This window comes from Prenolepis imparis, unplaced genomic scaffold, assembly GCF_030444845.1.
Source record: "Prenolepis imparis isolate NDT839.2.m4 unplaced genomic scaffold, iyPreImpa1.0 SCAF_5, whole genome shotgun sequence".
Classification (NCBI taxonomy): domain Eukaryota; kingdom Metazoa; phylum Arthropoda; class Insecta; order Hymenoptera; family Formicidae; genus Prenolepis; species Prenolepis imparis.
In genome coordinates, this window is record NW_028141163.1 from 12,384,250 (window position 1) to 12,402,666 (window position 18,417).

The window sequence follows — 18,417 nt, forward strand, 5'->3', positions numbered from 1 at the left end:
GTCAAGCGTCAAGCAGCGAGCAGCAACCAATAAGCGAGGCAATATTTTTTACGCCATTGCTAATATTACCTCGCTTATTGGTTGTTGAATGGTTGCTGCTCGCTGCTTGACGCTTGACGCGTCCTGTCTGAATGAGCCTTAACATATTGGGCACAGATCATATAAGAAAATATAGATAGCCTCCTTGTCATCTGGGCGAATATACATGAATTAAATAATATTCAATATGGCTGACTACAGGATATTTCTGATTGACATCTGTGGCTCTGAAAGAGAGAGAGAGAGAGAGAGAGAGCACAATAACATTTCAGAACAAACTTGTGACTTGTGAATGAATTTTTAAGTGATGCCATTTATATTCTTTAAGATACTAAAACCTAAAACGATTAATCATCAAAATTGCTTTTAAAAAGCGTTTACTAAGCGTTAACTTTTGCTGAACGTGCAGTCACGCTGATTGGACTTTACCTTGTTATATTACAATTACGAAGCAGAAAGAAAAGATATTTAATAGATCTAACTTATAAAATCATTGTTTTTTTTTATCGATAAACAATAATTGTTTATTAAACGACGTAATAATGTTGAATGATTTATAATTATGCTAAATATAAGGAAAATATATCAGAAAGCGTTAAAAATGTATCCAGTGGGTACGCAAGCAGTGCAAGCTGGTAATATAATTCATTTTAATATATAAATATAATTATATCATAATATTATATATATATATACACATATAAAATTGAATATATATAAATATATATACATATAATATACTATGATATATATAGATATAGTATGTGTACATATATATTATTGTAATACAATATGAATTTATAGGAATATTAATGGGACTTGGTGATCAGATTGCACAGAATTTTATAGATAATTCGAAATCCATTGATTTTGTGCGTACAATAAAGTTTGCTGGGATTGGTTTGTGTATTAGTGTGAGTATATTTATACTACAAATATTGCGTAATATGTAAGAATTTAAAGTATCTTTTACACAGATGTTTCTAGTGTATATGCTTAATGTTTTTGGAATTTAATTTTGTGATAAATTATGTAGGGTCCAGCAACAAGAACATGGTATGGTATTTTAGATAAATATATAGGTTCTAAAGGTTATTCCGTTGCAATGAAAAAGGTTGCTTGCGACCAATTGCTATTTGCACCAACGTTCATAGCAGTTTTACTAGTTACTATTGGTATTTGTCAAGGAAAAGATATTGAAAAACTAAAAATTAAAATACAAAATGAATATAGTGATATTTTAGTGAATAATTATAAGGTAATTATTATATTTTATACAAACTGAATTTTCTTTCACTTGCTTTAATATTTATTATTTTGCATTATTTTTAGGTTTGGCCTATGGTACAACTTGTAAACTTTTATTTCATACCTTTACATTATCAAGCTTTAGTTGTACAGTCAGTTGCTTTATTGTGGAATAGTTATATTTCATACAGAACAAGTTTGGACAAACAATGAATTTAGATAAATGTATATCTAATTAACAAATTAATAATTTGTATATAAATATATAAGTTTTAATATGTATACAATAAATAAAATATTTCATATTTACAATTAAAATATTCTGTAAAAATATTTATTTGTATAATAAAATTATAATCTCTTTTTGACGATTGCATCATATATTTTTATATATATATATTAACAAAGAAGGCAGAATAACAGATAGAAAAAATGAGATATGAGAGAAAAGAAGAGGAATATATATATAATAATCTATAAAATAATATTTATATAAAAATTATATAAAAATATTAATATAAAATAATATTTAAAAATATAAATTTTTAAATATTTAACTTATATAAAACATTAAAAAAGTAACAAATTATAACGACTTACAATTGAAAAATAACAGTAATATAATAAGTTTCATAAAGTAAACTTTCCCAAAACCCTGATATTAAGTAATATATTTAAATGAATTAAACATTTATTAGTTTATGGAATGGTTTTATGCGGAATGTTGATATCAATAAAATTTTAATTTTTTCTTTGTACAAATATTCAATACTATTCTCCTTTTTAAAAATTGAAAATTATGATGCTCTCTTATTATACATATATATTTTATAGATAGAGTGTAAGTACGTAATGTAATACATCTATAACACATAAATGGAATATAAAATTACAAATATAAAATTTTGTATTTTACACTATATTTTTTCTCTTTTATACTTTTTTATTCTATAACAAAAATTTTGACAAAAATAGTAAACGCAAATGTACTTATCTAATTACAAAGATTAACAGTATTAAATATGTATACATATATATATATATATATATATATATATATATATATATATATATATAAGGACATTACAAAAGATATTTACTGATTTACCTGAAATGCCTCAAAATCATTATCATTAACAACTTGTTGTCGAACATTTTTCTGCTTTTGCAACAGCAGCAGGTATAGTATCGGTAGTTTTAGACGATATGCACTGTCCGAGTAGTTCTGGACATAACACATCATTGGAAACAATGCTATGGATTTTTTTTAGCAAGTCATAGTTGATGCGTTGTGTTATTACAGCATCATGCCTGTTTTTGCATTTAATATTTTATTAAAATAATATCACATTTAAATACCGAATTTATCTAAATTTACAATATCGATAATATAAGGGGAAAAAAAGTATATATGATATATATTACTTACTTATATTCAGGATGTGAAATAACTTCTTTCCTTAGCCAGGCTGCAGTTGTTAAAAGTTCTCCAGAAGCTCGTTTCTGTATTAATTTTATGTATCTTTGTATAGTGCAATGTGTATCAGCATCTACATCCATGTTAGCGAGATATGAGTTAACTAATGGCACAAGACCAGGGAAAACACCATCCTAAAATACACAAAATTTGAATTTATCACTTAGAAAATATATTTATCGCGAAACTTGTATACAAAATAATTGTATACAAATATATTAGAATAAATTATTTAACCCTTTGACTTCTATGGATATATTGGCGCTCAGTTTTTTTTATCTGCAATTTGCATTATTAATTTAGCAATAATTTGTTAAAGATCATATTTTTTGTTTGTAATAGCTAGAAAGGCTTTATACACAATAATGACTACTTCTATAGTTCGTCCTTACAATATAGCAAGCATTTTCTGAGTAGTTCGCAAAGGGTTAAATATATGAATGTAATATTTATTAAAAATAAAAAAACACGAGCTATATGTATAATATAAAATATTACGTATTTTTTCTGAGATAAATGAGATGAAATACCTTTCCATTAATAATTTCGTTAATTGTAAATTCGGTGTATTCTGATTGAGCATCATCAGATTTTATGTCTGAAGTAATATCACGACGAAACCAAAATTTTTCCACCTTGACTGCATCTCTTTCTTGTGCCCTAACCATATTTTGATCAACCTTGCTGATTGGAATTAGAAGATTTAATTTGTAGCTCAGTATGACTCTTGTTAATAGTACCGTGAAACAAACTATTGCAGCATTTTCAAAATCTGTGATTTGAACCTCACATGGACGGAATTCTACACGCCAACCAATAGAAGAGTTTGGCGGTGGTGGTTTAAAACGCATAGTTTGCCAGTTTGTAGATTGTATATTCTAAAATAGAAAAAACAATATATTTTATGATTGTGTTAAAATAAATATACGCAACGTGTCCTATTTAAAAAAAATATGCTTAAATATATAAGAAACATCGCATTTTAGAAAACAATTTTGAACAAAAGTTGTTTGATTTTGAGGGGGAAAGAAGTTGATAATCTTAATTTTTTAAATAAATATTTTATAAGATATTTAAATTATTCACTCTTTGGCCATCTTACCCTTATAATTTTTTAAGGTTAAATATTGTGAGGAATCGATTATATAAAAAAAATTAAAGTGATTTTATTTAAAAAACTAGATTGACTTTCAAATAATCTTGAAAAATAATCTTAAAATTATCAATTTCTTTCTTCCTCAAAATCAAACAACTTTTGTTCAAACCATTCTAAAATGCGATGTTTTTTAATATATTTATGTATATATATATATTTTTTTTAATGAGACGCTGTATGTATATATATATAAATAGATTGTGTAAACGTTAATTATGCAATTGCAATTAATATCCATAAGTTAGCATTACAATTGTAATCTTACCTCAAAGTGATCGGTATCTTCCAAATCGTTCTGATGTATTTTTTCAGAAAACAAAGATACACTGTCTCTGATAAACAAATGAGCTATGTGTTGCGCGAGCAAATGATCGATATCGTTATCCAATAGTTGTTTATATATTTCATCATCGTATGTCAAAGGGACATCGTTATACTTTTCTCCTTGTTTGCTAAGATACGAATCAATAGAATCGTATCTGGATTTACTAATTCTAAATTTATTTTCCTTAAGAGGTTTCAATCCACGTTCCTCTTGTGTCCTGCAGTCCACTGATGAGGATATGACATTCCATCGACAATCAACGTCGCTTATATAACCGCGATAAAACGGACTAGCTGCAGTTAAAGCCAACTATCGAATGTTAAAGAAATGTTCTGTAACGTATGCATGAAAAAAACACTCTGACAGTATGTTATTGTTAAATTTAAAAAAAATGAAAAAATTGTTAAGCAATAATATTATTTAACACTAACCATGATTGGACATAAAGGTGTCAGTTGATCGTATAATGTTCTCGCTTCTTGTATGTTGCATGCTTGAAAGGTAAGTTGTAAACAACAACATCCCATCCCAAAACCCATTGCATCCATGTAAATGTGATTATCTTTAGCTGCCTTAGAAGAAGATCCATCATCTCCCTTTCTGGTAAGATCTTCTTTAAATAACAGAGGCACAGTTTCATCTCTGTAAACTAAAAAAATTCTATTTATATATCATGGAATTATACAAAATTAGAGAAAATAGAAAAATTTTCAATATTATTTATAATGCTATTACATACTAGGAATGTTTATAGCAACTTTCTCTCCACGTCGTTCTCTTATGTTTTTAGTCAACGTCTTGAAACGTGGATGACCAGGATATATAGCTTCATCAGGAAAAAATAAGCTCTTGGAGGCACCAGTATCGAATGTTGGATGAGTAGGAGGATCAGTAAAGTCAGGAGCTCCTACTCTGTAACAGAAATAAAAATTTATATAATATCAAAATATTTCAGTACACATTTAATGATTTATTCTCTTTACTACCTTGGGAAAACAGTTAGTGACATTAAAACTTCATTAGGTTCTAGTAATTTTGTTGCCTCTTGTCTTCGATAACGCATGTTAGCTTCAACAACATTAAAATGAGCTAATAATCCTCCATATGGTTTTCCAGGAGTTCCTTCAATCATATAAGCACCATATTCTGGTCTCCAAAGTGACTTTACATTTCTGTGAAAATAATTATACTATAATTTTATATGTATTTATTAAAAATCAATCCTATTATATAAATATAATACAAAATAACGTAAAACAACTTAGTTATCAGATTCTTTCAGAAATTTAAGTTTAAACTTTTTAAAATAAAATTTTGACAAAAAAAAAAGGATATTTCTATTTTTTCCAATTTTACACTTTTTATCTCAATAAGTCTCAAATTAAAAGTAAGGATTACTTAAAATTAACAAAAAAATGATGATAATTTAAAAATTTTTAGTAATTTTTATTTAATATTTACAATACTATTAAATAGAGAAAGAAATATTTTAATAACTATGTACTATTTAGTCAACTTACTTTGGATCTTCATTTTCTTTTTCATTTAAGATTTTTAATATTTCCACAGCTCTTAAACTAAGTTTTGCAGTTTTCAAATCATCATCAAATTTTATAAGCATGTACTCTACCTATAATCATGTTACATAAAAAAATTGTTAATATAATTGTTAAATATTAATGAGATTGAATCGCATGTGAAAACAAAATAATATAAAATAATATAAAAAATATAAAAAATAAATTATATTATGGATTGCAAAAGAAATTTTCTATTTATATTTTATATATATTGCTTTGAAATATTTTATATATATTAAGTGTAATAAAAGTATTTGAACCTAATCAAATATTTAATGTATGTGTGTATGTATACTTATAAAAATAAAATTATTACTAAAAATAATATGATTTTCTTAAGTATTAAATATTTGATTCAAAGGCATTCAAATAATCTTGTGCTAATCTACAATTATCACTGTTTTTTTTTAATAAAAATTATTTCTGAAATTTTTTACTGTGTAGTGAAAATACTTTTTAATATACACAGAAAAGAGGCAGAACAATATATCATTCAATAATCATGACAATGAGAAATGTAAGCTTGAAGTGATAAATTGATATCTCGATTAGCTAAAAAAAATTATGACAGTACAAACGGGCGCGGTAATAAATTATTACCCAGCGATTGTGCGATAATTGCACGATGTATGTACAATATCAAAAACATTGTACAATCAGAAGCAGAAGAGTTTTCCAGAAAGAAACACACATAAACATAACGCAATAGCTTATCAAATAGAAAAATTTTCGGGACTTTAAAAATTCTCAATCGCATCGCGTTGTTTATTTACTTTTTCTTTTTTTTGTAACTTATAAAGAAAAATCGAAAAAAGAGAAATCTTGAAAAAGAGGAATACAATTTCTTTGGTCAATTTCTCAATAATATTGCAAAAATAATAAATAATAAATTATAATAACAATTATATTAATAATTATATTGTTAATAAAATATATTATTACTATATTATTATTAAAAATGAATAACACGAATTATACAATGCAATTTTTCAGGAGATAACATTGGAAATTAAATTTATTTCTAATTCAATCTGTTGTAAAACATATGTATGTACCTCGTCACCCCATTTGAGAACGTCTCCTTGTCGATCTCTGAGTCTCTTATAAAGGTTAATAAATTGAATAACTCCATGTTTGCGCACGTGATCGGACAATTTCTTCGTCTCTTCCCAACTTAAGGGACTCCCTTCGGAAAGTAGACCCATCTTCGCAGATTTTGATCGATGAACGCAATGACAGCCTCCGAAAATTAACGTTTCAGAATAAATTTCGTGGAAAAAAACCGATCCAATTCACGACTCGTACTAACTCGTGTTCAGAAACTTCATATAATATTGGAGCACAGTATAATCAGTTACGATAAGCATCGACACCGTTGACACTTTGATGTTAAGTGGTCATGCATCACGTGACATGTCGCCATATTCTTGATTGGATAAAGCGGCAAATTTTAGAATGTAAATATCGTCAAATTGAAAGAATTATAAATAAAATATTAATATTTTAAAACTAAATATATAGAATGAATAAATATTTCAAAGGTTTATGCTTGCTTTTTAGTAACTTCAACTAGCAATATTTTAGAATCTAAAAACGAAAGTTTATTATTGGACATCGTACACACGAATTAAAACGATTATAATAAGATTTGGTCAAAACGTACACACTCAAATTGATCAAAATGATTAACATATGTAGTTAAATAATAATACACTATCAGCGCGCTAGCTGTGAGCTGTGACGTGACGCCGTGACCGTAACCGAATGAGTGACCTTACGCCGTCCCCCACCACGCGCCACATTTCATTCTCCCGTTCTCCCCACGCGCTACCCCCACTCCGCTCCCTCTCCGCCCCCACCACTAGTGTTGCCAATTTCAGGTCCCGACGTGCCGCGGCGGGTGGTGGGGGCTGGGGGGTGCGCGCGCCGTTTCGTCACGTGACCGCGTCACGTGGTTTGGTATGCCCCCCACCCCCACCGCTTCCCCCAAAATGCGCGCCGCATTCCACAGCGTCGTCGTCATTCGCGCAGCAAGATTCGAGCGAGAAAGTGCGCGCGATGACGTTTGACTCGTTTGATCGAGAAAATAGTGACACGAAACGCTCCGTCCTTTTCTAAACGCGATCGCGATTATCGGAAAACAATTCACTATACGAATTAAGGAAATTTACGTTTCGTGTTGTGGCAGCACTGTTAGTGAATTTCTGTGATAGTGCTAAATTCCGAATTCTCTCACTCGATGTACCATCTACAATTCGCGTGACTGTGCTTGTCGGGAAGCCGGATGATGATTGGCCGGCCGGAAATGTAGCGGTGTAAAGGTGCCTTATTGGGGAACTCCCTTCTGTTGAAAATTGAACAAAAAAAACAAAAGAAGTAATAAAATGTTTTAACAGTCACAAGTTTAAGGGAAGTTTATGGCTGTATGAAATTGCGTGAGAATTTTATTTATTCTTTACGTGCACTTCTCTCTATTAAATTTAGATCCGTTATCAAACTAAAAAGATTCAACAACATTATTATCAACAACGAAAATAGCGAAACGAGTACACTGAACTGCGTTACTCATTTGTAAGTAAAATGTGTTTCTTTGTTCTAAACATTTCTCATTTCTTCGTTCAAAAATGTCAAATAATAAATGTCGAATAATAAAACGAGCCACAGCTAAAATCATCTTGCATGTACTCAGTGACCTTGACAACATATATGTCAAAGTTACTGATTTTTGAAGATGGTGACCTTATTTGTGAATATTTACTGATTAAATTTTGTATTTCATTTTTATTTGATGCTACATAATTACTATTATGCTATTAAAATAATAAAGATGTTTGTAAAAAATGTAATATTATTTTATCAGATTTTCAAAAAAATATAATTATTTTGTAGGAATAGTACAATATTTTTTCAATATGTTTCAAAGAAGAATAATAGCAAATTAATCATTTTATATTATATGTTATATTTATACATATTATATATATTGAAATCTCCCATCAATTTTAAAATATGATATCGCAATACTATTTTTTAGCAAAAAAATGATATTTAATATTATTTATTTCTCATAGTCCTTGCCTTTCGGCTTAGGACGAACTTCCGGTTACAAACATTTATAAACATTGTTACAACATAATTCACCTTCCAATTCCAATACACCTCCATATATGATATTTAATATAATTAATTATTAATATCTAGCATTAATTATATATACTCAATTATTCATTATTTATTAGAATAATGATGTATTACAATTTTTGGATAATTAATATTAGATTATAAAATAACTGCAAAACATGAAACTTTAATAGATCATTTTTAATGTATTTGCATATTATTCAGTGTACTAATATAAAAGCTTTATTATGCAATCTTTTAAGATATATTTAATTTTCATAAAAAAATATATTATTATTTGCAGGATTGATAATAAAAATGAATGACTCTGCAGTGCGTAGAGTTGAAGATGTCATTCATCATTGTCGAACACAACTAGAGCTAAAAACATTATCTTATACATGGAGTATTGCCAATTTTTTGCAAACTACAAAATTTGTTTCAAAGTTATATTCTAATATATTCAATAATAATTTTTATTTATATATATCTGTTGGAACAAATAGTTTTAAACTTTGTCTTAATATAGATGAAAGTATAAAATGTGATAAAAAAGATATTAGAGCTTCTTATAATGTTTTTTTTATCACTACTGAAGGAGAAGTTAAGTTTGCATCATCAAGATGTAATATCAATCAGACACATAAAGAGTTGTGTGACATACCTATATTACTTCTTACCGAACAATATTTACCTAATGGAACACTTACAATATGTATTAGATTCCATATATTTGAGAATTTAGGTAACAGTACTATAAACTACTTATACAAACCGGTTGAGATGTCTGTGACAGATATGGAATCCTTTGTTCCAAATGAAAAATCGGACACACTTGTTACATTTGTAATAAACAAAGAACGTCTCCACGCAAATAGAATTTTGCTATGTTTAAAGAGTAAAGTCTTTGCAGCTATGTTTAACTGTGATCTGATAGAAAATACAAATAACGAAGTAAAAATAACTGATATAAAATACGATATTTTACAGCAATTGTTATCTTTTTTAGAAAATGGTTATTTATCTGAAGATGTAAGGACAGATGCAGAAGTAGCATGTGAACTTTTTATAGCAGCTGAAAAATATGATATAAAAGATCTTAAATTAATATGTGAACAATATTTAATTGCAAATATAACAATGGAAAATGTTATAGAATTTTTAAAGATTGCATATGTAAATAATGCAACAGTATTGACAAAATATGCCAAAGATTTTGTCAAATTACATATAAAAGATATTGAGAATACCTCAAATTTCAAAACATTAATGCAAGAATATCCTGAGTTATTAATTCAGATTGAAAATATTAAACTACCTTATTCATGTTGTAATAATCTAATATAATTTAAAGTATTATATGTAATTCTTTAGAATTATAATATCTAAATTTTACATTTATAAAAAGTTCACATGTTAAATGTCCCCCCCCCCCCCCCCCCATAAAAGCCGTTTTCAGTTTTATTTTAGAAAGATGCAGAAAAATATTGATTTTACATTATATAACGTGCGATAATTTTATATATGATTTTATATTATATATTTATATTATATAATATATATATTACAGCAATATTTATTATTATACTTGCTAGTAGAACCTAATCTCTTATAAGTATTGATAACTTTTGTTCTAAAAATAATTAATGCAATGTAATATGAAATATAGATTAAGTATATTTTATTTGTTCAGTTCATTTAATATATATTAAATATATGATATTCTTAAATTATATCATAATTGATCTGGACTTTTATTACTTCAAATTATGAACATTATATATATATATATATATATATATATAACATTATATATATATATATATATATATATATATAACATTATATATAACATTATATATATATATATAGAGTAATGTTCTTGCAGTAAAGTAAATAAAGCATAATTGCATGTCATACTAGTATTTTACATTTATAAAACAAATAATTCCAGAATGATAAAAGAGAGAATAAAACACATTATAAGAAAATATTTTGATAAATATTTTGATTTTTTATTTAATTTTTTTATTGTATGTTATTTACGTATGTTATTTAAGTATACATTTTTTATAGCTTTTGTTATTCTTTCATGATAAAATATATATAACAGTCAATATATATATATAATTGATATACAATACACATGCATAACAATATATTTCAAAGTATAACAATTAAAAAAAAGATGTAAAGTCAATTGATTAAGTATTTTGTTGAGTTGATTGATTAAATGTTAAGTTGATTGATATCTTAAAGAGTTAAATTGCTAAACAACAAGATAAACAAGTTGGTGATTAGGAAGGCAGGCACATTAGTAGTGGTGAATTACACGAGAAAGAAGATTCTTTTAATTTGTAAGGAGGTGGACAGCATACACCGCAAGATTTTAGCACAGAATATTCCGATGGTATGCAAACTTGATATGGTGACGATGAAGTATCACCGCAAAAAGATTCGCCCCACAAATTATCATTTTCATTCAATGCATCACTTCTTGCACAAAGCATTGAAGATATGGAAGGATCTTTAATATTGGTGCAGGACAAAATTCGCTTCTGACGATCCTTATCGCAAGTTAATTTACAATAAGCAGCTAGAGCCGCCTCTCTAGCTTGATCTGCGCAATAGAATTTTCGAAGAGCCACCTCTGCATCACCCAAATCAGTTAGCTTCAATAAAGCGCAGCGACCTGGTTCACAGACTGGATACAGTTTTGTCATACATTCTGGTCTACCCATGCAGTCCCACATCATGCATCTGTCTTGTAGACCATTTCTTTTAATACACTCACATCTGTACATTATGCTTGAGCGAAAATCAAAACTCTTACATGGTTTGACACATCCCTGTAATATGTTTAATCAATTAATTTGTAATACATTTTACAAGTAAATTGAATTATATAAATCCTATTATATAATCTATATAACAATGTCCCATTTTAATTAATATAGTCTAATATTGCTGAAACTATGACTGTGTAACGAGAAAATATTTCATACAAAAATTAAAAGTTCAAATTCAAAATTATCAACTTTTTTCCCCTTCGAAACCTTTTAACTTTTGTTTGAAATATCCTCTCGTTACATCCACATTTTTAAATATATTAGACTACATTAATTAAAATAGGAGGACATCCTATACACATATAAATATTGATTTTAAAGAATTTAGAGTTTATTAAAATAATTATTTAAATTATTAATGTTAATGAAAAGCTGTAAAGGATCAATTAAGACTGATCTTTTAAAAGATAAATAGAAAAACTAATACTGGAGACTCACAGAAGAAGGCAGAATACAAGGTGGTAATTTTGCAGAACGATATATCATAGGTGGACAAAGCGGCTCGTCCCATTCACATGGTTTCCTACCCATAAATTCTGATAAATTATACTCATTCCATACATACAATATCTAAACTAAATAAAATCTTACTTCCTATCCATAGAACTGATTAAACATTTCAGTTGTGTTAATAATTTGCGTCTTCTATCGCAATTTGGATTTTTACCATCACAGGGCATTTTTGCTTTTAGATTGTATAACAATATTTTATTCTAAAATTAAACTTGGGTGTTTTCCTTTTTTTGTTATATTTTCTATTTTTATTTTTTCGTATTATATATATATATATACATTAAATACTTAAAATTTAGCAATTGTGTATTAATTTAAAAATAATTATTTTAGATTGGTATACTGAGAATTTTTTCTAACATCATAGTTGTGTCAATTTATCAAAATAACGAGTTTCCTAGCAACTGAGTTGATTTGTCAATGAAAATTCTCGATTTGTTATAGGTATATATTGTATAGAGTGATACACACGTATATTCAATGATACACATGTGTATATGTAAAGTTCATATATGTATAATAATCAAACATAAATATATATTGTATTTGTTTAAAATAACAAATACAACAGTCAAAAAATATATTTTTACATTTTTAATGCCTAACAATTGGGAAATATGTATGTCATGTGTAAGAAAAATATAAATATAAAAACTAAAATATATATATGTATATATTTTGAAGGAATCATTAATATCAAAATATATGATAATATATTAATACTGATGTATTATATATATAGTTTATTACACATACAGATACATTATACATTATGTAGTACAATAAATAAATTTATATGTATCTTTCTTAATTTTTAATAAAATACCTTCTTCGTTAAGTTTTGAAATTAAAACAGCAAAATTATTTATCAAAATACCTTTGGACATAGCAAGTTCTTTTAATTCTTTTGTTGAAAATGTTTGGTTTTTATCCATATTTACTGTTTCTTCAAGTGTCTTTATAAACGTTTTAATCTGTATAAAAAAGAATTATAAACAATATAAACTGTTATAGAATTTTGTGTGTATGAATAGTTTTATATAAATGTAAGTAAATTATTATATACAGACAACTTACTTTTTTATTTGTTAATTTATCATCAGAACTTAATTTTGATGTTACATAATCTTCTTCTAATGCGTTTGTCATTGCATATTTGAATATATCTATTACGTCCAATGCATCTGATTCAGTTGCTTCAATACGTAATTCCAGTTTTGCTCTAGCCTATATATAATAAAATATATAAAATATCTTGCTTCACATACACACACATATTTCTCTCTCGCAATAAAAGATACTAAACCTCAGTTAATCGAATCATAGCTTCTAATTGTCTGTTGAATATTGGTATGCTTCCAGATTGTTTATTTTTTGATCGAAGTTTTAAATAATAGTCCTGTAATATTGCTGCAGCTTTAGCTGACAGTTTTGGCTTCACATATTGTCGTGCGTAGGAAATATAAGTTCGAAGAATAGGTTGTGGTATAACTTCAGTAGATAATGGCAGCATTAACTTTTTCCTGAAATGTTTATTATAGTCAGATTTATGTTTCTCTTAAATAAAATAATACATAGTAGTACAACATCGAATATAGCATAAAATATTATTAATTAGTGTTTTTTCTTCAATTCAGCACATATATTGCATAATGAGAAAAAAAAAGTTATAATAATCAAGAGTATGATCTTATTTTGCCCTGTCATTTTCAACAAACAGCAAAAGGGATTCTATATTATTACTTACTTTAAAGAACAGTCGTTAGTAGATGACTCTATAGATTCTTGATTGAAATTTGTATGCGAATTTGTATGAACCATCATAATATGTTTGCATAACAAACTATCAAAGTGCTGTCATAAAATAAAGAGAGAGTGTCAAACAGTTCAATATTTGTTCAACAGGGATGTTTATTTGTCCTACCTTGTCTGGTTCATCTAATAATAAAAAAATTAAGTCAAATCGTGAGAGAATAGGCTGATTAATATTTAAGTTTTCAGCCATTGTTTTGCTCTTGTCATATTGCCCTCCGATAGGATTGGCTGCTGCAAGAATTGATGTCCGGGCAGGAAAGGAAGCTATTATACCTGACTTTGCAACAGTAACACTTTGTTGCTCCATCGATTCTAATAATGCCTAGAATAATATATACATATAAAAATTAGTTTTAAGTATATAAATAAATTTGTTGTTATAAATAATCATATTATTTTACCTCATGCTGAGAACACATTTTATCAAACTCATCGATGCAGCAACAACCTTGATCCGCTAAAACTAGAGCACCTGGTTCTAAAGCAAAATCATTGGATCCGGCTTCTTTTGTAAGAGTTACCGTTAATCCGGAGGATGTACTTGAATTGCCGCAAATATAAACACCTTCAAAAATTTATATTTTTTTATTAAACATTTATATTTTACAAAGATACTTGATTTTATCTCATATACTTTTCATAGATATACTTGGTTTGATCTCATATACCTTTCGTAGATATTCGAGCACATGCTTGTAACATCTGCGATTTGCCAAGACCAGGATCTCCGATTAACAAAATATGTATATCATCTCGTAATTGGGCGCGTTTTATGTTTCCCCCAAATAAACTTAATATTAATCCAGCTTTGACTATTTCATGGCCGTATATACTAGGGCATAACGAATGTATCAATAATGCAAAAAGATTTGATTCTTTATGTATATTCTACATATAACAAAAGAAACATAATTATTTCAGGATACAAGACTTAATTCCATTTTATATTTAACAAAAAGAAAAAAGATACACACCTGTATAGCTAAATAATCTTTTAAAGAAATTTCATTACTCATAGAACTCTTATTTTGACATTTACGTTTGTTATTGATAACTGTTATTGCTTTCATATATAATGAAAATGGAGTTCCAGCTTGTACTTTAGTTACATCATCGACTCCTTGTACCTAAAATAATTTGAGCAAATATATTTTTATCATATATTAATAATAATGAGATGTAGCAGCATCATTACAGAATTTGTACAGAAGAAAAAGACTTTTCTGAATGTAATATATAATGGATATTTCTCTATATAATTATAATTATATTCTTGAGAATTACCTTAACAATGCCTGTAAGTGTTATATCATCACCAGGCATACAAATATTAACTAAATTATCCATAAGTTCCACATCGAGTATTTTAGGCATTTTACCTTTATTTTCCTGCAAAACATAACACATTTTTATATTCATATTTACTTTATATAAATACTTTACTTCAAAGCATATTAAGATATTGTTATATATTACAATGCATTTAAAATACATTATCTATGTTTGTGTGTTTGTTCTTATCAAATATTAATTTTTTTAACAATTTAACAATTTATCAAATATAACTGTTATAAAAATAAAACTGAAATATATTTGTTTGTATTTATACCTAAGATCTTATAAAAAATAATAATAATCATATCATTTAATTATATTATAAATAGCAAAATACTACCTGCTCATCGTTAAATGGTTCCTGTATCCTGATTATCTGGAATAAAATGCTTTTCACAAAAGGTGAATCCAAGATCGGGTAAAACTTTGATATACCACAAATATCACATTTTTTTGGCAATGTGTATATTTCCTCAGACTGTTTGACTAATTTTTGCAAATGACATTTGGAACAGGCAAATACCATCCACTGTATGAGATGTTTTATTCTGCCAACTCTTATCACACAGCCTCTAGTAGATATCAATCGCTCTAAAAAGATTTCCATAAAACAACAATTAATTATTATGCCATAAAAATAGAAAATTAATGAATATAATGAAAACTAATGTATATATATTAGATATAATTTTTAATAGAAGATATATAAGCCTATATACATACCATAATAATTTAACTTAAGGTCTCGCAAACATATAATTGGTTCATAATTTAATACACTTAATTTGAGTGCTGGTAAACTGCTAATAGAATTCAGGACATATTGTAAATTTTCTTCTGGCACTGTTTCTAAAATTTTCTAAAATTATAAAAAATTCACAAAAATTATAAGAGAATACAAGTAATCAAGAATTTTGTTGATAAAACCCAAATTTTATTTATATATTTCTTGTAATATATAATTTAATTTATTTATTAATTACTTATTTATAAAAGTAAAATAGAAATAAAAATATCAATATTTATTTATTAATATTTAATAATAAAAAAAAACAAAAATACCTGATGAATACCAAGTTTCATACAATTTAACGTGTTTGTTGGATTCTCATGAATTTTATGTTTAAAATTTGGCCACTGCTCCATAAATTCACTATCGTTGCAAAGTTCACAGATGTCAATGTCGAAAGACATTCCTGCTTCCAAATTTACCATAGTAAACAACGAAGACAATGCTTGATGTCTTTCTATAAATGCCTCCATAGCTTCAATTTGTTTCGTAATAGCACTATTAGATTTATATTCTGTATAAAATAATTTATTAATATATAAGAGATGCAGAGCAAGGTATATATATCTAAGAAAATAAATTTGTTTTCTTCACTATATTGATTACATACTAACCTTTGTCAGGGAAAAACAACCTCCATCCATAATAAGGAATATCTGTATTCCTCCCAATATCGAGTTTATCTGGACTATGGTTTGTTTTGTTTTGATCTAAATAATGTTACATAGCATAAATATATTTGTAAGATTTATTTAAAAATTTGAAATATTTCATTTCTAAATATATTTTTTCATATTAAGTTTTCTTTTTATATCAACATAAAATTAACTTTATTTGCTTTAATTATTTATTTTGTATTGGAGTATGTATTAACAAAATAATAATAACATACAGAATATATATATATATATATATATATATATATATATATAAGCAGAGTTTCAATACTTACATGATTCATCATTATTTAGTTTAGCAGTTTGCATCGCTTTCCATTTCTTTTTACGAAAATTTGTCTTATCGCACATAATGTTCAATAATTAATATATATATATATATTACATATGTAATGACGAAGAAAAACACAAAAGTTATTCTATTTTTTAAATATCAAACTTCTTTCTACTTGTTTCTCAAAAGAACTCAGAATTATTAGAATCAACAATCAACAGAAGTGATGTGAAACGTAAGTCGAACATGATGGGAAACTAGGGATACAAAATTTCATTGCATATGCGTGAGAACTGTCATAATTGTTATGTTCATTATTATATTAAAATATGAATGAATAAACTTATGCCACAGTATGATTATGCTATAAATATGTTGTTCATAAGATATTTTATATAGCTTAAAGATTTTGTTTTCATAAAATTTACATAAAATTAAATTCTTTAAATATACACGTCTTTTTAGTTTATTATTTCCAATTTATTATTTTTAGTACAAATTATTTTTAATGTATATATACTAAATTATTTTATTTAATTTTATTTTCAAATCATTTTTTTTTTATTTTATTAATATTTTACTTTGAATATTTTTAATTTTACGATATTTACATTTTGAAATTTGGCGCTTTATTTCCAATAAGGATATGACGTTGTGTCACATGACTTGCAACCACTCAAAAGTGTCGACGCTTTTATTTAAGGTGCCTTTTCATGCTGACGCTCGACGCTCATTTTTAGCGTCAAAAGACGTCACGTGACCAAAATTGACGAATTGGTATCTTTATTTTTGGTCACGTGACGTCTTTGACGCTAAAAATGAGAGAGTAGTGATATAGAAAGAGAGGGAATGCACTCGGGTGACGTTTCCGAACGCAGCCCTATTATGCACCGTGTGATTTCTACCTAAGGGTCATTCCACAATAGGTTGCAAATGTCCTCGTTGCCAGTTGACAATTGCGAATTGACCAATCAGAGCAAAGCACTTGTCAGCTAATTGGTCAATCCGCAACTGTCAACTGGCAACGGGGGTATTTGCAACCTATTGTGGAATGGCCCTAAGGGTGATATTACATTTGTCGTGCGACAAACTTTTTAAGCTCATTGATTGGCTACAAAATAGAGACTTGAGAAATTTTCTATACTGCAGCCAATGAATGCGCGCTTAAAAAGTTTGTCGCACGACAAATGTAATATCGGCCTAAACTGTGGTTTATGGT

General features: G+C 27.1%; 5 protein-coding genes across 8 annotated transcripts; 2 read left to right on the top strand and 3 right to left on the bottom strand.

Annotated features, from left to right (window-relative positions):
• The first annotated feature begins 212 nt into the window (after nucleotides 1-212).
• Nucleotides 213-1,529, top strand: Mpv17 (Mitochondrial inner membrane protein MPV17). Its single transcript, XM_083037914.1, has 4 exons — nucleotides 213-674; nucleotides 844-953; nucleotides 1,076-1,297; nucleotides 1,372-1,529. The coding sequence occupies exons 1-4, from the start codon at nucleotides 602-604 to the stop codon at nucleotides 1,498-1,500; spliced, it is 534 nt and encodes a 177-aa protein (XP_082894040.1). The 5' UTR covers nucleotides 213-601; the 3' UTR covers nucleotides 1,501-1,529.
• Nucleotides 1,530-2,225: 696 nt separating this feature from the next.
• On the bottom strand, nucleotides 2,226-7,591 carry Gclc (glutamate--cysteine ligase). Of its 3 annotated transcripts, XM_083038171.1 has the most exons (9): nucleotides 6,881-7,591; nucleotides 5,766-5,875; nucleotides 5,232-5,417; nucleotides 4,985-5,157; nucleotides 4,677-4,894; nucleotides 4,186-4,554; nucleotides 3,295-3,642; nucleotides 2,717-2,898; nucleotides 2,228-2,598 (listed from the first exon to the last, which is right to left on the bottom strand). In XM_083038171.1, the coding sequence occupies exons 1-9, from the start codon at nucleotides 7,028-7,030 to the stop codon at nucleotides 2,421-2,423; spliced, it is 1,914 nt and encodes a 637-aa protein (XP_082894297.1). In that variant the 5' UTR covers nucleotides 7,031-7,591; the 3' UTR covers nucleotides 2,228-2,420. The 3 variants fall into 3 exon arrangements, with proteins under 3 accessions (XP_082894298.1, XP_082894300.1, XP_082894297.1); XM_083038172.1 differs by lacking the exon at nucleotides 5,766-5,875 and having other exon boundaries at nucleotides 2,226-2,598; XM_083038174.1 differs by lacking the exon at nucleotides 6,881-7,591 and having other exon boundaries at nucleotides 2,227-2,598; nucleotides 5,232-5,434; nucleotides 5,766-5,869.
• Nucleotides 7,592-7,797: 206 nt separating this feature from the next.
• Nucleotides 7,798-10,537, top strand: LOC145936026 (speckle-type POZ protein-like). The gene is made up of 2 exons (XM_083037894.1): nucleotides 7,798-8,396; nucleotides 9,250-10,537. The coding sequence occupies exon 2, from the start codon at nucleotides 9,264-9,266 to the stop codon at nucleotides 10,290-10,292; it is 1,029 nt and encodes a 342-aa protein (XP_082894020.1). The 5' UTR covers nucleotides 7,798-8,396; nucleotides 9,250-9,263; the 3' UTR covers nucleotides 10,293-10,537.
• A 612-nt stretch (nucleotides 10,538-11,149) lies between these two features.
• Nucleotides 11,150-11,749, bottom strand: LOC145936341 (uncharacterized). Its single transcript, XM_083038445.1, has one exon. The coding sequence runs from the start codon at nucleotides 11,747-11,749 to the stop codon at nucleotides 11,243-11,245; it is 507 nt and encodes a 168-aa protein (XP_082894571.1). The 3' UTR covers nucleotides 11,150-11,242.
• On the bottom strand, nucleotides 11,688-17,433 carry LOC145936340 (DNA helicase MCM8-like). Of its 2 annotated transcripts, XM_083038444.1 has the most exons (16): nucleotides 17,200-17,433; nucleotides 16,862-16,957; nucleotides 16,520-16,761; nucleotides 16,181-16,316; nucleotides 15,798-16,048; nucleotides 15,407-15,511; nucleotides 15,097-15,249; nucleotides 14,791-15,010; nucleotides 14,524-14,687; nucleotides 14,232-14,444; nucleotides 14,055-14,161; nucleotides 13,614-13,830; nucleotides 13,385-13,534; nucleotides 13,185-13,281; nucleotides 12,233-12,317; nucleotides 11,688-11,794 (listed from the first exon to the last, which is right to left on the bottom strand). In XM_083038444.1, the coding sequence occupies exons 1-15, from the start codon at nucleotides 17,273-17,275 to the stop codon at nucleotides 12,277-12,279; spliced, it is 2,268 nt and encodes a 755-aa protein (XP_082894570.1). In that variant the 5' UTR covers nucleotides 17,276-17,433; the 3' UTR covers nucleotides 11,688-11,794; nucleotides 12,233-12,276. The 2 variants fall into 2 exon arrangements, with proteins under 2 accessions (XP_082894570.1, XP_082894569.1); XM_083038443.1 differs by lacking the exons at nucleotides 11,688-11,794; nucleotides 12,233-12,317 and having other exon boundaries at nucleotides 13,078-13,281.
• Between the last annotated feature and the right edge of the window lie 984 nt (nucleotides 17,434-18,417).